At 44.8% G+C, this 25,916-nt stretch overlaps 1 protein-coding gene across 3 annotated transcripts in view; it reads left to right on the top strand.

Moving 5' to 3' along the window:
• si:dkey-237h12.3 (teneurin-3) overlaps positions 1 to 25,916 on the top strand; it is an 81,619-nt gene that overhangs the window by 10,494 nt on the left and 45,209 nt on the right. For all 3 annotated transcript variants that reach the window (XM_068715199.1, XM_068715198.1, XM_068715197.1), the window contains exons 2-3: positions 12,892 to 13,117; positions 20,555 to 20,793. In XM_068715199.1, the coding sequence (XP_068571300.1) occupies positions 20,622 to 20,793 (172 nt within the window). In that variant the 5' untranslated portion in view covers positions 12,892 to 13,117; positions 20,555 to 20,621. The remainder of the gene's footprint in view (positions 1 to 12,891; positions 13,118 to 20,554; positions 20,794 to 25,916) is intronic.

The following is a 25,916-nucleotide window of genomic DNA, read 5'->3' as shown; positions in this document are numbered from 1 at the left end:
TCTCCGGTCTCGTTCGTTCATTTTCATAAATATTCAGGATATTTATCGTGACGCTCGCTCTTAGCGTGAAGCAAACCTCGGCCTGTGTCTCTCTCTCTGTCTCTCATTTGGAAGATGAGTTTCTGGTGCTGTGTCATCATTAGAGCTTTATTCTTTCAACTACACAGAACTGAGTGAAATATCTTTCATTGACCTTTTCTTGAACTGGTGATGGTGAAAAAAAAAAAAAAGTCCACATGTTAGAAATGATGTATTTTTTTTTGTAAATGAACTGAGATTGAACCCGGAGACAAAGGGAAGCAATGTTCTTATTATTCATGATTAGAGACTAAACAGTCTGTCTGTTCTTCTAGACCTTCTTCTATTCTGGTCAAGATTATTTATATTTTCAGCCATGCTTGTGTTGCAATTTAAAACAATTTGAATTAGTCAAATAACCTACTTGTGACCAACTATGTGCAAAACTAATGAAACAGCCATCGGCCTCAGCTGTACTCGCAGGCAAGTGCTCAAGTGCCGAGTGCAGTCGGGCTGCACAGTCATAATTCAGTTTAATAAGGACCAGTCGTTTTCCTTTTTTGCTAAAAGTTTGTACATCGGCAGGAATGTAGCGCAACATGGGACAGAAAGCAGTCCTCTGTTCATTTAAATGTGAAAGTGCAGTCAAAATATTTTGTCCCTATAAGAAGCCAATGAATAATTGTGATTATCATTTTGGCAATAATCATGCAGCCCTCACGGAGCCGCGAGCTCGGCTGTAGACTCTCACTCTCGCTTTTAAAAAAACGAGTTCAAACTCTTTTTCTCATCTCTCGCGACGCTTATTTGGTTCCTGCATTTTCATGAAGTCCAGATCATTATAAGGAAAAAAAACCTAAACAAAAGTACAAAGCTCAAATAGTCCGTTATAATTAGTGTCGCCGCTTAATTTGATCAAACTGTGGAAGGATGTTACCTTCAAGGCCGCCTCATTGATCATTTCTCTTTGGTGCCAAATAGTTCCTAAATAAGATATACTGTTGCTCTTTTGAGCCAGCTATTTGTTATAACATTCTGACACTTAATGAATATAAAGTGTTGCTCAACTAGGTTGCAAAAATGTGTGTTAGCGTGTGTGTGTGTGTGTGTGTGTGTGTGTGTGTGTGTGTGTGTGTGTGTGTGTGTGTGTGTGTGTGTAGGACAGGCTGGAGGTTGTGGTAAGACGGCTGGTTGATGAATTGTTGTTTTCTGACTTGCTGAGGTGGAAAACACCCGAAACATATGGATGGAGGATTTGATAAATCCGACGGAATAGTTTTAAGGCATTGCAGTGACCACGTGTTTCGACGTCTGGCGCGCCGAGAGTGTTTTCCGTCTGTGGACGAAACCCGTAAAAGACCGCAACGCTGATCCTCGTCCTATCGGGGTGCATCTCCACCTGTATTTACGGTACATGTTTGTATCTGGATTACACGCTGCCAAGCTTATTACGGCACGCGAACAAAGACGCCTTTAAATAGGCGGCGAGAATAGGCACTGAGAAACGCTGCTTTGATTAAACCCCGGCTTATCGCCCACACATTTTATCCCCACCAGTGTCCTTATTCAACACATTTGGCAATATTTTAGGCTACCTTCAAGATGTAGTCCTTTCTGTGAGCTCCTCTTTGTGTCTCTGTGTGTGTGTGTGTGTGTGTGTGTGTGTGTGTGTGTGTGTGTGTGTGTGTGTGTGTGTGTTCCTGCAATTCCTTCTAAAGCAGCCTCTGGAGAGACAGCAGAGGAGGTATGTATGAGTTGGATGCCTCCTTGACAACACCTTGGAGGTAAAAAAATCAATGTCTGCCAAACAAAGTGAAATGTTAGGCTGCAGCCGATACATGACAGATGAGGCTTAGGGTGGTATTTTCTAAGGTGAATGAAGACTGGAACGCGGGCATTCCTGTCTTCTGTTGTCAAGCAAAAGCAGCATTAGAGAGATTTTGAAGGACAGTACATCTGACTTCCCTGACTACTTTTATTATTGATTAATGTGCTGCAGACATGTGCGAGAGCCAGTCTGAAAGGGAAAGGAGGAGGAGGGATGGGGGGGGGGGGGGGGTCAAAATTAAGAACGGCTGCACGGCAGATTAAACTTTAAAAGCTAGTTTCACTAATTGATTGTAATGCGTGTTCCCTCCAGAGAGCTCGTCTCCGACCACGGCTGTACGACGCGCAGAATCGCCTCGATCCGAGTCGATTCGTCCTCAGATATGATAAAACGTCTCCGTGTCCAGGGCCTGTCATGACGGCCGCTTCTGTCAGAAGTTACGCTGTCCTTGGAATGATTGCGATAAACAATATTAGTGTCATTTTTTTTTTAAGACCGTTTTGTATAATGGCGTAATGACGTAAGTAAACCTTTTTTCAAAGAGCGGTTCACTTTTAATTCTTAAGAGTATTCAGACGTTTGGAATTGAGAGTGTGAAAAACATGACCTATGGTGAAGTAGTGCAACATGAATAAAATGAAAGCACACAACCAAAACAATGAATGAAAGGGACTCTCAGGCTTCATATATGTATTTATATTTATATAACAGGGTCATAGGGAGTCATAAGGCCGTACCGCCAATCCAGTTTCTCAATGGTTAGGAACACAAGTGCAACATATAAGCTATAAGTTAGACATAACTATATATTTTGGCTTGAACCCAAAATGTTCCCACGCTGGAGCTGGGGGGGGGGGGGGGATAAGTCAGAAGCGTAGAAATGATTGAGGTCATGTCCATATATTGCACAAGAGGTCGATATTGTAATTCTTGTGTCAACTTTAGATAAGTCAAATTTGTCCTGACGGTTTGACCTGATTAGAAATCCTTTTTGAACAGGTTCTGTTTCAGTGCGCAGAACACAGAGGTTGAGTTAGGAGGGGGGGGGGGGGGCGGAGCTTAGCCCACGCAGTTTGAAAGAAGTGTCTGCAGAAGCAGCATGGGCTAGCTGGGCACATTAGAGGGGGCAGGAGACCGTGTTGCGTACCTCATGCATGATCAGTCTCCCAGGACTCCAGCAGTGACCTCAGCACAGAGCCGCGGGCCGCAGCGCGCTGCCGATTGAGCGTGAGGCGAGCCTCGGAGGGTCACGCGGGTTTGAGTCTCAGTTCTTCTGGGCGAGAGAAGCAGAGGGTAGAAACATCAGTAGTGCTGGAAGGCTTTTCTCACTGAGCTTTAAAATGTGTGTGTGTGTGTGTGTGTGTGTGTGTGTGTGTGTGTGTGTGTGTGTGTGTGTGTGAGTGAGCACGTGCATGAACTGTACATCCAAAACGTTGAGTTTATCGTTTATGCCCATCGGGGATATTGACACACGACGTCCCCTATAACGCGAGCGGTATATATAAGACTCGCCAACCGATTGGTCCGATTGCTATTCTCGCCCCGTGCTCTGCTCTGCTCTGCTCTGCTCTGCTCTGCTCTGCTCTGCGGACAAGAGTAATGCAACAATGGGGGTATCAATTCATAGCCTCGGCCTCAGGGAAGCTTCTTCTTCTTCTTTTTTTTTGAAAGCAGAGGGATTTTCAGCCTGTCTGCTGCTGCAGCTCCGGCTCCGGCGCCAGACTTTGCAAGAAACTGTTGGCTTAGAGAACTATATGTGGGAATGTTTGGAGGAGTCGATAAGGAGACGCAGAGGCACCGGCGTGTGTTGTTTGCTCATTGTAGTCGTAGATGAAAAAGGGACTTTTAGATGAATCTGTATCTAATGCGTACAGTACAATGTGACGCCACGTAGTCATCAGCTGTGAGGCTTTCTGCTTGTTCTGCAATATGACGCACCATGTTGCATGCTGGACCTGTACGTCGCTCCATAACGTGTTCAGCAGTCGGTTTCTATTTTCTATTTCTATTCTATTTTCAGAGATAAACGCTACCCTGAGATTTTTAACCAAGGTTTTTTAGCTCAGTCAATGAAAGAATAATGAATTCATCATTAAGATTCATCATCGTTATTAAGAAATAAGCGATAAGTTGGTTGCCAATTAATTTGAGTCACTTCTCAAGCAAAAAAAAAGATTTTTATATTATTAACTTCATGTTTTTTGGGGGTTTTGTCACTTTTAATTCAATAGACACAATGATTAATAGATCATTCAAGAAAATAATCTGCAGAATAATTATTAATGGAGTAGTTCTGCTGCTAGGTCAGTCAGTCAGTATTCTTTATTCCAAACCAACAGACATTGTTTAATTTCCAACTATTAAATTGTATTTTGTGTCCTTTTTTATGGCATTGTGTTTGTTTGAGATAAAATTTTAGTGTTGTCTGGGTCTCGCGGTTCATATCTTTAATCTTAATAGAGCCTCGTTAGTACATGATGCTCAGACAACAGAGACCTCAGCTGAGGCTTGATTTGAGTATGACAACATCATCCTGTATAGAATGTGTTGACGGTTTACGCTGCTTGTTTGTTCACTGCGCTGTGAAAGATGTAAGAGTTCCAGTTCTCCTCAAATTGTCCCAAAGTGGAGGTGAAAATTAGCCACGTGTGCAAGTGGAGTGCATCCAGTTGAGAACAATACGGCAACAATTAATCAGCAGAAGATGGGCTTTCCCCTGCTTTTTTTTTTTTTTTTAGATGGATACAGAATCCTTTTTGTCTGATCTCCTCACAGATTTGCTCAGGAAATGCAATTACAGCAGCCACTGGAAACAACCGCGGAGAGTGTTTTCTTTTTTTTTTTACTGCAGCCATTTTCTCAAGTGATTGGGGAAGCGAGCTGTAAATGAACGGGGAGGCACAGGAACGGTTCTCTCTCCGCCGAACGCGTCACATTTCTATGACCCCCTCGAGATGATGCGCGCAACATTTTTCTGTGCAATTACTAATTCAAATCTATATATCGCTTCGAGTCAGAGAAGTGACTCGCGGTGATTTGTTGTTGTTTCTCGGGGGAAAAATAAATGGCTGGAAATCGTTCGGCAGCCGTCTGAATGTTCAAAAGGCTTCCCGGAGGTGGCCGGGGCCACTCTAACCGAGGCTTCATGTTTTCCACTACCGGCACGAAGCCATTCAAGACTCCACGGCAATTTGGACGGAGTGAATGACAACTCTGAAGGCCGGTTCAGTTCAAACACACAGCAGCAGAAAGAACGCAACTGGCAGCTTCTCCTTCTTCTTCTTCTTTTTAAAAGAGTGCCAAAACAACCTTTCAGAAGAGATTCACGGCAAAGTGCCGAGCAGAGACGCATTTGGATCAGCGCATGTGTCTCTCCAGCGTCTCCATTTAGCTCTTCCTCGCCGGTGATTTGTTTGTATTATGCAGTGTGGGACACTGCAGCCCACTGTGTCGTTACAGGATCACAAAAAAAAAAGAGGAGCGATGCGGTGACAGGAAGTGGCAGGTTGCCGCCGTCGTTTTCGGCGATTTGTAACGGCACTTCAAAAGGTGCAGACGAACCGGCGGGCCGAGAATTTGAAGCCATCAGGCTGGGATTGCAAATGTCTGCCGTTGACTAGAGGCTGGGTAGGTTCATCAGTGTCTCAATGTGAGGAAACATGTCACTGGTTGACAGGAGCCACGCTACTCATGCTGTGTATTCTTAAAGTCGGGATGAAATGGAAAAACCCGACTCTGTTCTTCCTGTAAAACCAAACCGTTGACCCACAGAGAACGACCTCTGCAGTAGCCCTTCAAACCGGCTGAACTTCTTGGTGTTTTTCAGCTCATTGTTTTGGTGTTTGCAGCTCTTCTCTGCACTCGTTTGGCTCAGTCTTGGCATGCAGCAGTTTTCAACAACAAAAATAAAAAGGGGCTCAAATGGATTCAAGAGTTCATGCTTCATTGCCGTTAAAACGTAGTCGTTGCCTCGGAGGCGTAAAAAGTCAAGACATCAGAAATAAAAACATGTAAATAAACTCGCCTGCTGTCTTTATGAGGCGTCGTGGCCATTTTTGATCCCACTCTGACGGCGAGGAAGGAGTAAATCTCGTACAGTGTGTTGTCGCACTGTAAACGCTTAGAGGACAACGGTTAAGTTCTTTACACCTCGGCTCGGTCGGGTAGCATCATGCGTGTCTTTGTTCAAAAGACAAAAAGGGTTCGTTAGCCTTCTGATCGTCTTTTGATTACATCCAGGTGGGAAACAACAGGCTTAAATACAAGGCCTCGGTTTACCGAATGGCAAAAATCGACCAATTGCACCATCGACGCCTGCGACGCTTTGCAGAAGAAGAACTTCTGCTGACTGGTTGGTGAAGTTAATGTCTGTGTTGAAACACAAATGTGTTTTTAGAAACGCCAGTACTGGCACACTCGGCCGTGGACCGCGCCAAGGAAACATTTGTCAGTACTGAACTGCAGAACTGCCGCGCTGTCTGCGTCGGAAGTTCTGCAGCAGGAGCGTTTTTTTTTTTTTTTTTTTTACCTATAGGTGTGAACACAATCTCTCTGGACGAAACAAGGAAGCCAGAAGCTGTCCACACACACACACACACACACACACACACAAATAAATACAACAAAGTGTTTTGTCAGCGGGCTAATTGTCAAAGCAGCTTTTGAGAAGGAGTGTAATTGCTATGTAATCGGAGAGCTGTCAGGAAGGAACTGCTAAGCAGTCATCATCTGTATGATGATCTGCCATCTGTAGCAATGTCTGAGGGAGAGAGAGAGAGAGAGAGAGAGAGAGAGAGAGAGAGAGAGAGAGAGATCTGCTTGTATTCACGGTGCATCTTCGGTAGGTTCGACTGAGTAAGCGTTATTTACAGATCATACATTTTAGATGAACGATGCAGTCTTGGATATGCATCAGATGTGGAGTTGATGAATGGCCGCCGTATGACCGAGTTAAGGAGTGCATTTTGCACGGGGCGAGGGGAATGATTTCTTCTTCTTTTTTCCTAAAACGCAATGATTATGTAATCCTTGAAATATTGGTTACGTCCTGGTTCCCCCTGCAGAGAAAGAGCTTGAAAGACATTTCTGCCTTTGATCAGATAGACAGTCAGCAAGAAGAGTGGGCAAAGGGCTGCGGGGAGCAGTGAAGGTATATGTGGCAGGAAATATGATGGAATTCACACAGCTTCCTCAAAAAAAAAAAAACCCAAAGCTACTGGAAATTGCCAACTCTCTTTGCAGAGTAAATCCCCAAAAACTCACCGAGGGCGAGGTTGTTCAAACGGTCCCGAGTTCCAGAATCCCCGACGAGAAGACGCCGCTGTCTCTCCTCGTTCCCGCGGCCGCCGCCTTTCGACCTGGGGGGGGGGGGGGGGGGCACAGCTGTGCCGAGGAGAGAAAAGAAAAAGAAAACCGGGGCGAGAGAGACGAGAACGGATTTATTGATTTGACATATATAAACATCCTACCTGGTCCAAATGGCATGTTTTATCGTGGAATTCATCCATTATTCATGTCATATAAAAATCAAACAAGGGTTCTTTTTTTTTTTTTTTTTGCTTGAAGTCTTTTTCTTTTTTTTTTTTTCTTTTTTACAATGTGTTTTTCTGAAAATCAAACTTTGCCGAGCGGAGGCGCAGCGTTTGTTAATTACGACCATTGTTCTATAAAAATAAAAAAATAAAAAATAAATAAAAAAATCACAGGTTGTAATAGACAAGCTGTGGCCTCGTTGAGTTCGCTGGTCTATTTTGATGGAATTCTTGTGATGCACACTGCAATTTTCCTATTGGCGAAGGGCGAGCCAGTCAAAGCAAATGCCCTTTCAATTCCATTAGCAGTTTGAATCAGCCTCTTAATGGAGAGTAAAATGGCACAAGACCTTTTTGCATTACTTACACAATGAATATGAAAAGGCTTTCACCGAGCTCGCGAAGCTTAGTGAGTGCAAAACGGCTTTTAATTGTGTCCCCGACTCTGTGTTGGAGCATTGTGCGCACTACTCAAGGCTCGTCAATGCTGTACAACAAAAAAAAAAAAAGGAAAAAAGCAAAGGGATATTTTCAGAGGAGAACCTCGGTAGAATGTGAATAGACTCCCCAAAACATCAGAGTATCAAGAAGTGGCGTCCAAAGGGCTCAACGAGAATACGGTGAAATGTGAACTCGGCTCGCAGACGGCGATAGCCTCTGACACAGTTATGTAAAAAACGGACCGAACGGACGAGCCCAAAACAACTTGAGTATATTTACTACATCTGTATATATATTCACTGTTCTGTTCACTCACACAGCCCACTGCTCTCCCTTAAAGACTCCGTGTAATGACTTCATGTTCAGATTAAAAAACCCCTAAAAACAAAAAAAAAATCTACTCAAGGAGGCGTTTCTGTAAAAACACCGATGCTTCATAAAACATAACTCGATAGATATCGCAAGCATCATTAAGACGAGAATGAGTCTGTCATTTCAGCGCTGGCATGCAGTATTAATCACAAAGGTCCCCCCCCCCCCCCCCCCCTTTTTTTAAAGCATGTTGCTGATGGAGATGATGATAAGCTGACGTTGAGGAATTATGCAAAGGAGGCATCCGTCTTGATCTGATTTCAAAGCAAAAGCCCATAAACCACACAGCTGTTTTATCTGCCTCCTCAGTCAGCGAGCTGCACTTTAAAGGCCAGCTTAATTCCCAGCGTGCCCCGATAGAAGACAATGCCAAGCTTTCTTAAAGGTTCATTGTTTAGTATGCTTATTCTTTTTTTTTTTAAGAAACAAGTCAGTGGATAATCTAATTCAAGGTGCCAAAAAAAAAAAAAGCCCATATTTTAGCCCTTCTCCCCCACCTGCTGTGTGCAGCAAGGTTGAACACATGCAGAAACACCAAAGAAGAAGAAGGAGTAACCAGCGTACTGTCCGGACGCTCACATGTGTGTGTGAACTGGAGTTGTGTATGAATTCAAATGTTAATTCAAATACAAAAATTCAGACTTGTGAAGTCAACACTTTACTTGATTTGGTTGCACAGACGACTCATAAACAAGTCTCCTTTTTTTTTTAAAGCATTTGATCTTGACCTCACATAAATAAAGATTAAGGGAATGAGAGCATCCTTTAACTGAGGGAGGAAAAAAAAGTGTTTGCATAATTAATCGCTCAAAATCCACAAGGAGTCAATTTTTCAGATCTCGATGTTGAAAAGGGCATAACTTGGTGTTCGGTAATAACTCAGAGGTTTAAGTGACCGCTGTAGTTCCACCTCAGACTTTTATGTTTGCTCATATATTAGGAGGCGTGTGGGTGTATGTCTTCAACCGAAAGGTGGAGGAAGAAGCCATTTTAAATCACTTCTCACAGCTGTTGCTTCGTCTTCAGATACGGTGCACGCAGTTACTAAACGTTGGGATACTTTCACGGCATTTATATGAAAGTTAAGCAAATACTAATTCGTTTTTTGTCATTTGAAAAATATGAAAACAGCTTTTTATTAAAAAAAAGGCTTTTTTTAACCCCTTTAGATCACATCTTTCGTCCTACCGTGCAACTATTTAACATTATCCATCAATCGATCTGCAACTTTTGGCGACGCTGGAGGCGTGTCCACTGTCGCTAAGCCCGCCCCCCTTTTTTTTAGCAGTCCAATCAAAAGGGAATGATTTTATTTGAACCCCTCTTGTAACTGTACTCGGCTCAAATGCTCCTTTTCGTTCACAGCGCAGAAGCTCCACTGGGGTCTTCTGAGGATGAAGACCAACTGTACGCTCTCAGCGTTGACACTTTGTATTCTCACACTTGTATTTAGTAATGTACACTTTTGGTTTCGCTCAAAGCCACACGGTATCACCGTCTCACGTCGTCGTTTTTAGGGCGAACTGAAAAGCAGCAGGACCTTATTTCTACCAAACGGCTTTGTGTGCTTTTTTTTTTTTTTGCAAAGTATGCACACAGTAGGTTTAATTCAGTTCATGGGCTTTTTGTGTTCCCTTAGTTCATTGTGGGATTATGCAGTCAGATTTGCTGCATGTCAAATCCTATGCCTTTGAAGGGTTTTTTGGGGATTTTGTGTTTTGTGTTATGCTCAGCATGTGCTTTCACCAAAAGAGGAAAAAAAAAACACGTTTTATTTCCTGTTGCAGTTCGGGCATGCCTTTTTTTTTATGTTGTCATCAGAAATTGACCATAAAGTCTTTGATAGTGAGGGTGTCTGGACTTGTTGAAACTCATCTTTGTGCCTGCTGTGCCGGCACTATTCCCATCACCCATAATGCACCTGAACCACATGTATTTTTTTTTTTATGTGTTTGAGGTTACCGGCTGCATTTCCAGACTCTCGATGCAAAGCAGTGCAGCCTGCAGGACGGCCTGCAGGACAGCCTGCAGGACAGCCTGCAGGACCGCCTGCAGACGAGGGCAACCGAGACGTCGGCGTGAACCGTGTGCCGATAGATCAATACGTAGACATGGAGATAAATGGATAGCGATTTGTGCGATATCTGTCCTGTATCTTTATTTGCGATGCATAAAGGGAAGGCGGATTGTTTACCGGTATCGACTGTGTCGTGTGTGGGTGTGATAATGAGATGATGCTTCTACAGGAGAACAAAGACAGCTGCTTTATGTATTTTAAAATCAGAGGGGGTCTTCCTCCTGTTTTTCTTTTTTTAAGAGGATGCTGCAGTTATTTCCCCTGAAATTTCATTTCATTAGATTACATGAATTGGATATTACCCTCTTGGCAACACTTTCCATGACGCTCATATCTATAACCCATAATAAACCTACTCGTAATGCATTATAATCTGCTGATAGCGCTGTATAATTTACATGCACTTGTAAGTATGCAAAATGCTTTATTACGATGATCATAACACATTAAATAATACATTGTGTAATGCTGGTAATTCACTGACATTTGTCTTTGCAGGGATCATAGGGTATTATAATTATAATACATATAAATCTTTCATAACGCATTATAATCACTGTTGTAATGTGATTACAAGTTACTCTAAAGTGGTCCTTGCTTTGATTTAAGTAAAGTAAAAACACATTTTTACAAAATGTTGGTTTTTTTTCTTCATTTTTCTGAAAGTAAACATTGAAAATATTGTATGAATTATCAAATATGATTCTGTTTTACAACGATGGGGATTATAATACACTATGATCCTCGCAAAACAATGTCAGCCAGTGACCAGCGACCATGACGTATTATGATCCTTGACCTCATAGGTCATTATTGCATGTTTTACAATGTGTTCTGATTAGCGTTATGCAGCCTAATAACTAGAATGATACACTGCTTCAAGCAGATTAAAATGCATTATGCGCTACAGACATGGGTGTCATAGAAAGTGTTCCCAGAGGTGAGGTGAAACCGGCCAGTGTTGGTGGATGATGATCCACATTTCTATTAGCCTACTTAGCTCTTTTTTCAGACGGTGCTCACAGTGTAGCCCGGGAGACGAGTGGCAGAATCGTGTGTTGGGATTTCAGAGCTGACTTTGAGCGAGGTGACGCGCTGTAATGAGGGTATCGCGTCTGATCGGGTTTGATCAAAGTCTAATCGCAAATTAATTAATCTCAGATTGGCCCTCTGCACCGGCGCTCCCGATTCTGCTCCGCGCCGTTCATCTCTCATCATTTGCCTTTCTGTCCGTCTGTTTCTACACAGATGAGTTCCAAAAAAAAAAAAAGTATTCTTTTTGATGAAAAATAAGAAGTAAATCCAATGGAAGTAATCGGTCACAAAAATGATTGGTTCAACCTGACCCTACCGACCCGCCGACGCAACTTCATTACAGCTGCGACTAGTCAGCTGCAATTAAGTGGTGGAGAAGAGCTCCTCTCTCTGCAATCATTCTTATAACAATCTTCCTGGCACTATATTTCTGATGCATCCCCCCCCCATTCTGAATATGAGAGGAATAATCTACAGTCGTACCGAGAGCCTACTTGCGCCGTAGCCGAAAGGTTTTTACCTCAAAGTGATTTCCGAGCTCTGAATGACATACGTGTTTCCTATTTGCACTTTGGAGCCGAAAACACGAGGCTCGATTGCCTGAATTGAACGGCTTGTTTTATGCACAGAAGGACAGCGGTGGAAAAGCGAAGAGAAGAAAAAAAAGCATGTAAGGACAAGGACAAAAAAAAAATTGCATGATGGCTATTAAAGGGTCTTTTGAAAACAATGCCCGCTGTCCCTTTTTGAATGGAGTTCTTCTGTCGGGTTATAAAGCGTAGAGCAGAGACAAGGCCTCCGCGCACGGCCGAGAAAGCAAAGGTTAAATCAAACGAATCCATAAAACTGACAGCGTTTGTATGCTATGAATTGAACTCCTTTAGGTTTTTTTTAAAAAAACTACGCTGTCAAACGCAACAAAAAAAAAAACACAACAGCTCCTAAAAGACGCAAGTCCCAGTTTTCTCAATCTTCTCCGAGCCTCTGTAAGGCATGTAAGACGAATCCCATTTGGGGCTTATTGGAGCAAATCAGAATTGTCAGCACTGTGGGTTTTTACCTTTTAAACAGGGAAGATGGATAGATAATCACCACATGCCATTCTGGGGGCCAATTACACAGCTTTGTGTGAAATTGGAAAACCTGTTCTCTCAGAGCTCTAATGGATGTTCTGGTCATTAGTTATTTGAGAGTCTTCTCTGGCTGTAATCAAACGTGAAACATTGCGTTAAGCGCCCATAAAAGAACAGCTGCCTCTCTAAGTGACCTTCTGTTTAAGAGAACCCAACTGTCAGCCGTGTGGCGTTTTGCGACAATTATTATGTGTGTCGCCATAAAAGCGGCTCTTATTTCCCTCATTTCTGCAGTGGTTGCATCTCGTTTTTATGTCTTGCTCTTGGTTGTATTTACTTTTCTGGGTCTGCTGGGTGGCTCTATGTTGTCATATCTTACATGCAAGGCGGATGAACACTCTCACCCATCTGCTCTCTCTTGCCAGTTATCTCTTTGCTGTAGCTTTAATCGGCAAAACAAATTACTGAGAGAATACACAAACTAATACGCTGATGTCTCTTTTTTTTTTCCCCTAGGTGACCATCTATCCAGTCAGCAAGGCCCGCCCCCTCTCCCGCCAGCCCCGCCCCCGCACAAGCAGCACCCGTCCATCACGTCCCTGAGCCGAAGCTCACTGGCCAATCAGAGGAGCCCGAGCCCGCCGCCCACAGCCGGCCTGGCGACCGACTTGCAGAGTACGGCGGAATGCGTCCAGCTGCAGGACAGCTGGGTCCTGGGCAGCAATGTGGCCCTGGAGAGCAGGTGAGTGACCCCCCACCCCCACCCCCCCGCGATGACCCACAACAGAGCGGGGAAGTCCAGCTCCAGGTGTCATCGTGAAGCCTGCGTTCACTGACTCAGAAGAGAAAATGATGCGAAATAAACGAGCCGCAGTTGGAAAAAAAAACCCCGTTTATTTTGATTTCAGTTCAGTGTCAGTTGCGACGTTGAGACTTTTGAAGTGCGCAAACTTCTTTACATTTGGAAATAAGTGAAGGAAACGGTCATTGAGACTATATTTCACTCGTTTAATTAGAGCTCGTTTGCCTCATTTGGTGACCACAAACCTACTCGCGCTGTCTGCTTAATCCGCTGGACTGTTTGACGACGTGTTCTTCCAGATTCTGGCCCGTATCCATAAAACTCACAGTCGGGGTTAACAGTGACTCGCCCCCCGGTCGTGATTGAACCAGCTGTGCCGCCGGCTTTATATTAACGCTCGCAAACATTTATCATTTGTGTGACCCGCAAAGGTTTTTCAGAAAAAGCACACAGTAAGTATCGCACATCTCGGCAGGACGATGTTCAGTAAACTCCAGCAGTGACATGAAGACGAGTCCACATCCTCTCCAAGGTAACTGGTGATAACCGGTGCCGTGGGAACACACTGGTGAACAATAAATCTTAACACCTAATGGTTTTATTCATGTTAGGTGGATAATAAAATGATAATTCACTCCAGGATTTTAGGTATTTACGTTTAAGTTCTACACCTCATCAGGGTTGAATTACCATGACGCATAATATGGTTCCCGCTGAGTTTTTGACAAACTCGTTCCCGTGTTTTTCCTCCTCTGTCGAGAATAATGTCGTCAAGCGTTCCTCGTCTTTTTTGCTTTTTTTGCACGCGCCCACAATTAAGGGCTGATCACCAAATTAGCTAGACCTACTGCTCAGAAGCGGGAGAGAGCCTGATTAGAGGGCGCTACGGGGATATCAGAGCGCTTGCCACTTCAAATCAGAGAGGCTATAACTTACCAAGGTTAACTTGGGAAAGGGGGATGGTGTGTTGTTTCAAAAAAATTGCTGCGCAAGATACTACTTTGTCACGAGAGCCGCTGCCAACTTTCCCCCCCACCCCCTCTGAAACATAAGTTACATTTCTCTTAATCGAGGCGCTCAAACTATCCCGGCTAATGAAGTGTGGTACATTGCGCTCTGACTCAGAAATGGCCTTGAGTAGATGATTGCGTTCTACCCTGATGTTTCCCTGGCACGGCGTCCCCCTTTCAGAGGCGCAGATGATTGTAAAGTTTTGAATTCCGTCCGTGGAGCGGCCAACCTCTTATGATCTGACTGAATCAATCGGCATATGTTGTGACAGTTTCACTTTCTGGGGAAGATGCGGTGATTGAACGCTAACCGCGCCGTGACCTTGAGCTGTCTTAGTCTTATCGACGAAACAATATGTGCACACCTATCATCAGCGGAGGCATAAATCACTATCGCCACAGTGGACTCTAAATCAAGTGCTTGTCAGTGGGTGGGAACTGAGGGCTGGCTGCGCACCGACCGACCGGGGCCAAGAGGGAAGACCCGGTTCGCCACATAATTGCGGATGTCAAGAAAACCACCAGGTTGGGAAATGTAAACAGAAGCTCCAGAAAGTATTTATTAGGATGCCTTCGGGGGGGGGGGGGGTTAGGCTGGGACGGTCCTCATACATAGGTGGCCTCAGTTATGGCCGGAATATGAATCTCTTCTTCTTTTTCTTTTTTTTTAAAACCTCCACATTGACATTGATTATTGTTTCTCATGCAGTAGATGTGGTCAAAAATGTGCAGACGGTGAATTATTCTGTACGAGACAGTTGATTAAAAAAAGCGTCAAATATAAATCACAATGTTATGATCTTTTTTTAATGCATTTCCTTTGACGAGACCTCCTTGAAAAATATAGCACCCATTTGACAGCATTAGCTACTTTTACAGCAATTAGCAGCGAATGAATTATGTGTGTGTAACCTCCCATAAAAGTGCTAGTCTTCAAAGCACGAGTGTGCTAATTTGACTCGATACTAAGCTTTCAATGCGAATAGCTTTCAGTGTTCTTTGAGATGAGTGAAGTGCCGCACGCAAGTAACCACTATAACTACCGCTCATTATTAGACGGCGAGGGAGCGAAGTCGCCGATCTCGCTGTGATCACACTGTCAAAGCTACGTTAAGACACCGAGTTTGATTTGGGCTCATTTACTCTCTCTCAGTTTAAACACATCAAAACAGACAAATGAAGCCTTCCTTTTACAGCTCGGGGAAGAATAGAAAGAAAACAAACCTCAAGCGGCAACTCGAACCCAAGCTAGTGTACGGAACTAGAAGAGCGCCTCCGCCGCGTAGTTCTGCAACGACCGCCGCTGTAATGTTTGATCGAGACGCGTCTTTTGCTCGCCCGACAGACAACGCTATCATTTTAATGCATGCAGCTGTGCCGTGCAACTAAGCTGCAGTTCACTGTGTGATGTTGTCAGTCCTGCTTGTGCGTTTAGCTCCGTTAGCTGTTAGCTCTTTAGCTAACAGCTAACTAGCTCGCCTCCCTGTGCGCCTTATCCGTCGTAGTCTTAGCTTGGCTCAGTTTATCGTTTGCCAAGCGACAGTTATAGCTCGCATGCATGTTAATAAGACATGTTTGCACACAAAGTGTCCTTGAGCACACCGTCATAAATGAGCACTAAAAATATCAGGCTGATGGGTCCAGTACGCATGATTAGCTGTGGACAGACGGACGCAGAGACGCACGCACGTCCACCGATAAGACCGGGTGCATAATCTCCCGGCGAAGATAACAAAAACAATGAGCGCACTAGATCGGGAGAAGCCCCGCTATCTGTTATGATGAGGAATGCAGATATTACACTTCAGATAATTCAATGAAATCACTCGACTTCAGCTTCCGTTCCGCTTTATTCTCACAAAGACCACTCCATTTAAAGGGCTCAATTAGGTGGCAACAGAGCAGCGATAATGCTGTCTGTTCGTTGCTATTCTCAAGTGTAGAGGAGACATTCAGATCTTTAAAGAATGTGGAGTACTTTTAATAAACCCCCTTCGGGTTTCCCTTACTAACCACTTGGCTTCACCGAAACAGTTTTTTTTTCTCGATATTTTCAATTATTCCATCGGATTTCATTATAAAACGAACCGCCGTGTCCCTCAAGAGACCAACGCACATATATGTTAATTATTCTTGAGCCGTACTTAATCATCGTTTCAAATGGAATACACCAGGATGTGTGAAATTAGTGCTTTTGACGCCTTTTGTGGTGCAAGCTATGAGATCTATAAGTGGATAGGATTCTCTTACATATGCATGTCCTTTAGAGCTCACTTGAGCTTTTTCTTCTTTGTCACTTAGATCCAATGAGATTCAGAAGGAACAGTCGTCATGACATTTCTTCGGAGTCTTTCTGAAGGCCTGCCCAGCCACACGTTGCAGTTATAAATGTGCTGTCAATCCCCGTTGGATTCACGTGTCGAGGGAGTCCTTTCGTGAAATGAAATTATGTCTCGGCTCCAACATCATCATGTGGCACAGTGTCCCACAGACGGTGCGATTTTTTTTTTTTTTCCTGATGGAAAAACGTGTTGGAATTGTTCTCGGGGGCAAAAAGAAGAAAAAAAAAGAACAGCAGATGTAATCCAAGTAGGTTTTGGATTTGTGTGCGTGTGGCTGTTTGTGTGGGATGCACGTATAAATCGTGAGTCAGACAGTCATGCTTCACATCAGAGAAGGAACATTTTACTTCTTTTTTTTTGTGTTGTTTGTACACCAGCCACGGTGTCAGGATGGCACCAGGACTGATTAGTCATGTGTAAGCAAGCAGCCAACTGGCCTTTGGGAAGAGAAAGGCGTTTGCAGTGATGCCTGGTTACCTGCCAAAGTGGATGGTGGTGTAGACAAAGTGGTAATCCTCGAGACGTATTTTTTTTTTCTTCTTTTTCTCGTGTGTTTTTCCTTTTTCATTTATTTTGCCAACATCTTCAGTGCCAAGCACACATTTCTGTGGCATTTCCAAAGTTCTGCAATATTTTCCCTCTTTATTTTAGGCTACTGTATAAACTGCTGCTGCTGCTGCTGGCAACATGAAGTGCATCTGGTCCAGATGGACTTTGCCAGCAAATGTAAAAGCTGTCAATGAACAGAGGATGGATAGCGAGGAGCAATCTGAATAGTTATTCATATCACAAAAAGATAATGACACGTTTGCTAAAATACACGTCGCCACAAAAAAAGGTCTCAGGCCCTGGAGTTATTCTCCAAAGACCATCTTGAATGTGTGTACACTAGAGCTTAGCTCAAGCCTAATCAAACTTTGGGTTAAATATACAGTAAATACATTCCATGTGCAAACAATCTGAGCGACTCGAGATGGCACCACGCTGATCTCCGTGGGCAGCGACAGAAACGCTTGCACTGAAAATACCGTTACCGCTAGCTGTACCAGAATAGCACCTTGCTAACAGGCCGCCCCGTCGAGAGGCCAGGTGGTGATCTGGGGCGGGGGGGGGGGGGGAGATCGACGGCGACGGCACAGGCGAGGTGTGAACACGAGCCACCCCGATGCCCGCCACATCTGTTTCCCGCCCCCCCACCCCACCCCGACCACGGATTGAAGAAGTCTGATTATTCAAGCTCTCACCTTGAAATGCTAATGCTAACACAGAACAGCGGCTAATAGGCAGATTACATATTCCGAGGGCTTCGATTCGCTTTGTTTCTACTGTGCTCTCTCTCTCTCGCACCCTTCCAGCCGGGAGCTTAGCCGTAGACAAAATCCACCCACTCTCTGTTTAGTCTTTTGTCCCCGGCGAGGATGTTTTCAAATGTCATCCCGATGACAAGCCAATGCTGCGAGAGCAGGGGAGTCCAGGCTGGCTGCTGCTTTTGTGTCGCCGGCGTTCTCAATGGGACAGACAGGCGTGCACACAAACGCAGCGCGATCACACTGACGCACACCATTCATTTGCTCTCTTTCCCTTCTCGGTCTCACACTCTCTCGATTGTCTCCCCTCGCTCACTCAAAGCGCGCCGCATTGCTATCGCTGGATTAGCATAGTAATGTGCCTTGTTGCATCACACTAGGCTGTAATCAATTAGCCGGTCATCCAGCAGACATTTACACCGGTCCGTGTGTTTGTTAATCATGTCCAACAGCATTTCATCTTTAGACCCCTTCAGTCTGCTGTGTAGAGAAGAAAAAAAAACACACACACACACCATCAACACCAGAATTACATTTAACGCAGAGTGCAATAAATGTCCCAGTGACGGCGCTACACACCGATTCTGACAGCTTCTAGTTTCGCGCTGCACTTCCTCGTACGAAGCTAAAGGGATATAAATGACTGAAATACAGCTGACACTTTAGTTTCGCAACCACCCCACAGCGTGCCATATGCTTCTGCTAATTATATGTGCGCTCAGATTGATCAATCAACCGGATTGTGCAAATAAACCATTTCACGATGTGTTTACATATGTCTTTATTTTACACATTCATTCATTACCATTTTATTTCCGTTTGTCGTTCAGTAAAAATCGCGACCTCTGCGTGTGACCTGGCACAGATGTGCAGCTGATGTTTTGGGTGTCTTTGACTAGGAGCCCGTGAGGACATCATGCGCTTGTGCATAAATGAGAGCTGGGTAGATTCGAGATCTTTTATTTACAGGCGAAAGTGTCTCCGCGTCATCTCTACTCGCCTCCCGTTAATAGAGTGTGTGTACACGCACAGATGAACTCACAGGATCACATCCCTTTCTGTCTACCTCATCAGATTGCATCCACTTACGCTTAACTCTCTGCGACTGCACGTCTGCCTCAGACAAGTTTTGACCTCGATTCACACCCAAACCGTGTATTACAGCGTCTGCCCGTCCCGCAGCAGCAGCACAGATTGTTCCAGATTGAAGAACCTGAACCTGTCCCGGGTTTGCAGACGCCCTGAGCATTGTCATTCAGGCAGTGACACGCTGTAACCTTTAAATGGAATCCGTCGGCGACGGCACGTGTCAATCGGGGCATCAAGGAGCACACGGACGATCCACATCTGACATTTGTTCTTTTTTTTTTAGCCGAGCATTGATCAAAGGAGGCTTTTTTGGAACCAGAGGTATCCTCGCAGGAGATACAGGAAGTAGCTGAATTCATCAGCAGCGGGGTTGAAATACGAGCGATGCATTACGGTGTAGGTTTACGATGCGTCCTTCGTAAATCAAAGCCGTTAAAAAAAACGATTTGACGAATATCTGATTACTGACTTCCCTGAGCACCAACGCTGGAAAGTCTTCAAAGTCAACATTTAGTCCAACTAAAAGAACGCCACAGTTAAACTGTTTTTGGGTTTGTTGGCCCACCGTTCCCATCAGATAAGCGGGGGGGGGGGGGGGGGGCTGTGATCAGTAAGTGCCACTACATCGGATTTCGGTCCTTAACGGCTCATCTTCAGATTATGCACCCAATTAGCCGCTCTCCAGCTCTTTTAGTACAGACTCACAGTTGGGATTAAACAGCCGACAAAACTTACATGGAGACTTCACAGATGCCACACGAATAATTGATGAGCAAACACTGCTTCATCAGTTTACTGGTTGTATTTATATTAGCGGCTGCCATGACAACCCGCTCCTCCTGGAATCTCCATGACCCCCTTAAAACACTGTAAAAGGTTGCGTGCGACTTTTTAAGCCGTTTCTTACCACTTTTATTACGTTAAAATTAGGTTTATTAGGGTTTTTTTCGAATCTGAAAGAAATTAGCTGTTCAACATTAATCTACAAAGTAGGGAATATTGCTCGACAGTGCATTTTTATTTTTATTTTACGTGTCTGGAATGGAATTGTTCGCAATGCATGGTCAATCTGTCCAATTTCCCTGGTCGTCCCCATAAGCCTGGAGGCATTTGGGTATTAATCTCTAAGTAGAGGCAAGAGTGGCAACAAGGCTTAATTCATTTACTTAAGAGCTTTTCACGTGGGGTTTAAAAGTTAATAGGACAATCACTCTGTAGTGCATTTGATTAAACCCTCTTAATTACCCCAGGTATAATGGGCTATTAGCAAAGGCCCAGTTGTAAAAGGGCAAGTGGGAGATGATTGTTTTTATGAGGTACTTTTTGTTCACCTCTTCCAATGTCAGGAATAAACCGAATATTAGAATTCAACCCAGTTCCTCCTGCAGCGTGATACTCATGGGAGTTACTAGTATCGTAGGGTAAACTGTATTTCACTGTTTTCTTTGGTCATATGGCGATTTGATTGGACAGATTGGGGGCAGGAACCAATTTAAGTAGGTCTTTTATCCGGCTAAACATTTACAAAGATGGACACGTAAATGAAGCGGATCAGGGCTTTAACTTTCATCTCTTCTTTTTACCGTTATTAACGCCCTGTTGTGTTTCTTTCCCCCCCCTCTTCTGCAGGCACTTCCTTTTTAAGACGGGCACGGGAACGACACCTTTCTTCGGCGCGGCGGCCCCTGGCTACACCATGGCGACGGGGACGGTTTACTCCACACCGGCGCGCCCTTTGCCCAGAAACAGCCTGTCCAGAGGGGCTTTCAAGTTCAAGAAGTCCCCTAAGCACTGCTCCTGGAAGTGCACCGCCCTGGTCGCCGTGGGCATCGCTGTGGTTCTGTCCGTCATTCTCTGCTACTGCATCGGTAAGGACGAGGTGCGGCGTCTGTCACAAGGAGAGCTCACAGTTATTCTGCTTCAAATGACAACGTTACAAGAGCAGTGCGCGGCAGATTACGGCACATTGTTGAGATAATCGTGTTAATAAGAGACGCACATCAAACACACATTTCCACAGTCAGTCAGAATGTGCAGCTTGGCCTGCTGGAGACTCGACTCCCTGAAGTCTTGACAGCAAAAACCTTTGAGTTTTGATTTTGAGACCTAATAAAAGATACACAAGACCGCTGCAGTCGTTGCTGGCATATTTAATTAGTAGACCTGTGTGTTAAAGTGCCTCGGTCCCAGAAAGCAATGGGAGAAAACACAATTAAAACAGTTTCCAAAGGAAAATGTCAGAATCATAAACCATGCCATTTTAATGGTCAGCATTCGGGCCTAAAAGTCTCTTCATCTCGACTCGCAATTTGATTATGAAGATTAATGAGTGGACGACTTGGACCGTTCAAAGAGTCAACGCCTGATCTGGACCTACCCCAGAAGACTTCTGCTCATCTCGCTCTCTCTGTCTCTATCATTCCCCCCCCCCCAAACTCTTAATCTGTACGGTTGCCGACACGTCGGCCTCATCAGTTCGAGGCCACACCTTTACCAGCCTTCAAAACTTGCAGTCTACACCTGCTCCGTGGTGCATTTTCTTTTTCTTTTTTTTGAAACTCTCTTTTCTTCCTCACATTGGTGCACTTCGGTCCCTGATCGTGTTTGGAAGCAGTTTCTCGAGGTGAAGAATCTCATCTGTAAACTGCGCACATTTACCAGATATTCTAGGCTGAACATCTGTACCGACTGGGGGGATTAGACCAGAACTTTCTCCTTGATTCTCCGGAGGGGCGATTTTAGGGAAACAACTTCTTGGAGATCCGAGCCTGGCACGAGGATATCTGTTTCTATAGAGGAGGACGGATGACCCTTTGTGTGTTAACGCTATTAAATCTCAACAGTATAGCCAGACACAATTAACTATACAGCAAGGCTTTGTCATGAACATCGCCGCTGAATGCTTGTTGTTGTTGTCTGTTGCGGAGGTGCAGCGCAAGCTGTCACCCGGGTGCATGAAAAACAGCAATCCTTGTGCCGGAAGAAAGATATTTCTTTCGTTTCTTTTTTTTACGGAGAGAAAACATGACTCCATTATCGTCGGTGGCATTAGACAATCTTCAGACATGTCAGTCAGTCAAACGGAACAAATGACAGACAAGTTGCCTGGAGTGAATGTAGCCAGCAGGCCTCTTAATCTGTGTGAAGTTTGATCTCTGACAGAAGTATTTCTATTCCACTGCCTTTTCCTTTCTGCAGAAATTGCAGATGTCCTGATATGATTCAGTAACGTCTGTCTGACTAAGCTCTCAGTCAGATACGCAGACGTGGCCCGAGTGTACGGCTTCCAACAAGGCAGTTCCCTTTGACAGGGGGGGGGGGGGGGGGGTGCGTCATCGCTGCACTTCTGATCCCCCCGGTTCACAGAATGTACAGTGTGTTCTCCGGGGGGTGGGGGGGGGGTGCGTCATCGCTGCACTTCTGATCCCCCCGGTTCACAGAATGTACAGTGTGTTCTCCGGGGGGGGGGGGGGTGATGTGAAAACACAGGGCAGGGCGTTTTGAAATGTTCAGAGCAGATGGCGGACGTGAGAAAAAAAAAAAAACGAAACCCAAACCCTCCTGCAGAGGAGCTGAACTCCTGCAACAAACACTTGATCTTTACAGAAGACCGCGGTCCTCACAGCCTGTGTTCTGCTTCAACCACATCTCGCTTCTTCTTCTTATACACAAAATAAGAGAAAGATAAACTAATGCTCATCCCTCATCCCTCCTTTGGGCATTATTTCCTTCTTTTTCTTTTTTTTTTACAGCATGTGTCGAATCTGACTTCTTGTTAACCTTTCGAGTCTTGACCACAGCGATAAACCCGTTACAGATTCATGTCTCCTCATGCCGTCCCTTGTCATCCGAGCCCTTAATCTTTTACGCTGCGCCTCTCTCTCCCAGCGCACATATATAAGTATTCATCCGGCATGGAGGCAGGGGAAATGTGACACAGTTGTATAAGGAGAAATATGGGGTTGTTGGGAAGATCCTATAACCAGTGTTTTATTGGTGAATAGAAGGGGGAGTGCTCTCCGGGAGGAGAGGTCATAAATGTGCTATATCAATATTCACATTCCCTTTATTGACTAACTGTTCTGTTACTTGTTGTCGTTCATGATCTTATATCATAAAATTAGTATGGATGTGTACATATAACCTGGCTGCTCCTCTGTGTGTAGGAAATCAGCCGCTGGTTCTGTGTTGTACCTGCTGCGCCTCTGTGACAGATCTGCTCAGTTTACTCGGGGAAAAAGGAGTCATTTGTTCAGCTTTTTGTCCCTAACCGCTGTAGCAGATTGGATTCACTCACAACATTTTCATCTCGACAATCACCGACTTGTTTAATTGTAGACCTGTCGGATGTTTGGGAATTGTATATTTGGCCCGATTCCAGAGTACGCGGGTGTGCGCCTGGTGCTCCAGTTCATTTGCTGTGTGTGTGTGTGTGTGTGTGTGTGTGTGTGTGTGTGTGTGTGTGTGTGTGAGTTAAACAGATGCACCCCTCTGCCACTTGCCTCAGGTGTCTGATAGTGTTTCCACCACTTCCTCTCTCTTTCATCCATCGCCAATTCTCCTGCCAGGTGCAATGACTCACATAGATACAATGTGCACTCATGCTTTAATACTTTTCTACTGTCAGCCCTTCGCGGTCCCATTAGTGCAAAGACAAACCCAAAGACAAAATACAGGCACACACCTGCATCTGTTCTATGTTGGGATGGGACTGCGTTTGAAGTTCGCCGTGGCTCAGGTTCAGACTAATATTCCTCGTTGTTATTTTAGAAACAAATAGAGACATTTTACATTTTTCATCAGAATTAATTTGAAGCACAGCGTGTAGAACTTGTCTCACAACTGGACCCCCGGCTGACCAACAACAGCAGCTTCTGTAATTCAAATGAGGCGAAGCCTGCTGAGGTGAGGCTCTCTCTCCAGTTCCAGTTCTGCAAACCGGGCCTGATTGGAAGAATCTCAGCAATTGTTCAGCTACGGGGGGGGGGGGGGGGGGGGGGGGGGGGGGGGTGTAATCATCCAGCTTCGATCGCTCTGATTGGATACAGAAACAGCGTGTGGATTCTTGGAAAATGCACTTCAAGATGAACCGCAGAAACGGAACCAAAAATGCGAAAAGCGTCGTCAGTGAGCACGTTTCCTCAGAATGTTGATGAGGAGAATGCTCGGACGTTTGCCTTTGAATGTCAGACAAATAGAGAATATATTGATTTAGAAAAAAGAAGGTCTTTAAATGAAGGAAGCCGTTATCAGTTGCTTTGTAAAAGTGCTTCTCACAGGTTTTTAGGAAGTATTTTAATTCCCTGTAGCCTTAAAATTGAATTTATCAGAAAGGGGTGAAAATCAATTTGCGGTTAATCGTGTGTTTTTCAGTGAAGGCTGGTTTTATTAAAGCGACGGTGTATTAAAGCGATGGCCCTCATGAAATTGTTGACACGGTGGGCAGTTTTTGGTTTTAACAAGGCCGCGCCAGTTACCAGAGGAGATTGGATTACCTCGTCGGTGATTGAGTAGAAGAGAAAAAAAAGAGAAGACTTCTCCCGATACTAATCTAACACTCCTAAAAGAAGAAATCTAGAAATCCCACAGAGACGTACAGAAGGCGACAGGCAGCTTCCTCCAATTGCCACCGGACCAAGGAAACAAACAAACCCTTCTCTTGGTCGATCTCGCGTTCGAGATGCTGTCGTCCCGATTGCGGCGGCAGGAGATGCTATCCCGGAGAACGGGAACATCTTAGCCGTGCTCTGAGCAATGCGGCTTATTTTCAAGCAGTCCCCCCTCTCCCCCGGGGGGGGGGGGGGGGGGTTTCTGGGGGGGAGATGTGCCGGCAGGTTCCAGCATGAAACAATGTTTATCTCAATCATTTTGAGGCTGTTGAGCTCCAAGTTGTTGCTGGCACACCGTGACTCCAGATGGGTCACCTCTCTCTCTCTCTCTATGGCAAATGGACTAATTATGTTGGTGAGGTTGGCCATCAGAATGGCGTCCTCTGCATATTGGAACAGGAAACACTTAAGAGGTTTTATTCTCATTCATGTTTTTTAATGTCTTAGGTTGCTTAGCCGACTAATTCATTATTTATTTTGCCTATCGAGAAGAGATACAATTTCATCTGTAGCGTAATTAGCTGCTGGAGCTTTCCAGGTAACAACACCACCGAGAACCTTGTGAACAAGAGGGGGAATCTGCCGTGAGGGGATTATCTCGGGCCTTGTGTTGCATTTTCCCTTGTTCAGATGTGTTTGTGCTTCCCTACACTAAATAGCATGTGGATGTCAGAGATCAAACAAACATGTTGTGAACTTACAAATCGAAGGAAGGTTGTTCCACGGGGCGAGATTTTGACTTCGGAGATAGCGGCTAGCTTTCCCGGCTCCTTGCTCGGGGGAAGAGAATTGCTCGTGGCCCATAAATATTAATTGAACTGGCCTGGGCTGCAGGAATAACTTATGCAAATTCAATAAATTGAGGGCTATTCACCTCAAAGCAATTTGTTGATGGGGTAAGTGGGGATTCAGGTCCCGGTGCAAGTGAGAGCAGTGAAGACGGGGGGGGGGGGGGGCTCTTGGTGGTTCTGCGCCGCGCCTGATACACAAGAGCCGGAAATGTTGTGACACCGGGAGATGTGAGTGCCCAACGTTAAGCTGTGGAGAGTCTCTACACTGATCGCATTAAATGAACTGGAGTCGGGAACCAAGCCGGTGGAGACGTGTTTTTCGACTTTTACTTCAGTGCCACCATAGAGGCTGACATTTTGTAGGTTAGGGTGAAATATCTCGACAGCTATCGGATGAAACGCTATGAAATATTCATTGTCCCCAGTGGATGAATTCCAATAACGTCGGTGGCGACTGACTTTCCATCTGGCGCCATCATTTGGGGGTCAAAGTGTCAGTTTGACAACCTTTACCAGCTTTGTGTTTAGCAGTAATTAGCAAATGTCAGCGTGACTACAGGCCAAACTAACACGAACACGTTCTACATGAGC

Source organism: Cebidichthys violaceus, unplaced genomic scaffold (assembly GCF_023349555.1).
Source record: "Cebidichthys violaceus isolate CVI_PGR_0920_01 unplaced genomic scaffold, fCebVio1.0.p SCAF_2, whole genome shotgun sequence".
NCBI classification, from domain to species: domain Eukaryota; kingdom Metazoa; phylum Chordata; class Actinopteri; order Perciformes; family Stichaeidae; genus Cebidichthys; species Cebidichthys violaceus.
Note: the sequence above shows the minus strand (reverse complement) of the source record. Positions and strands in the feature narration are given on the sequence as shown.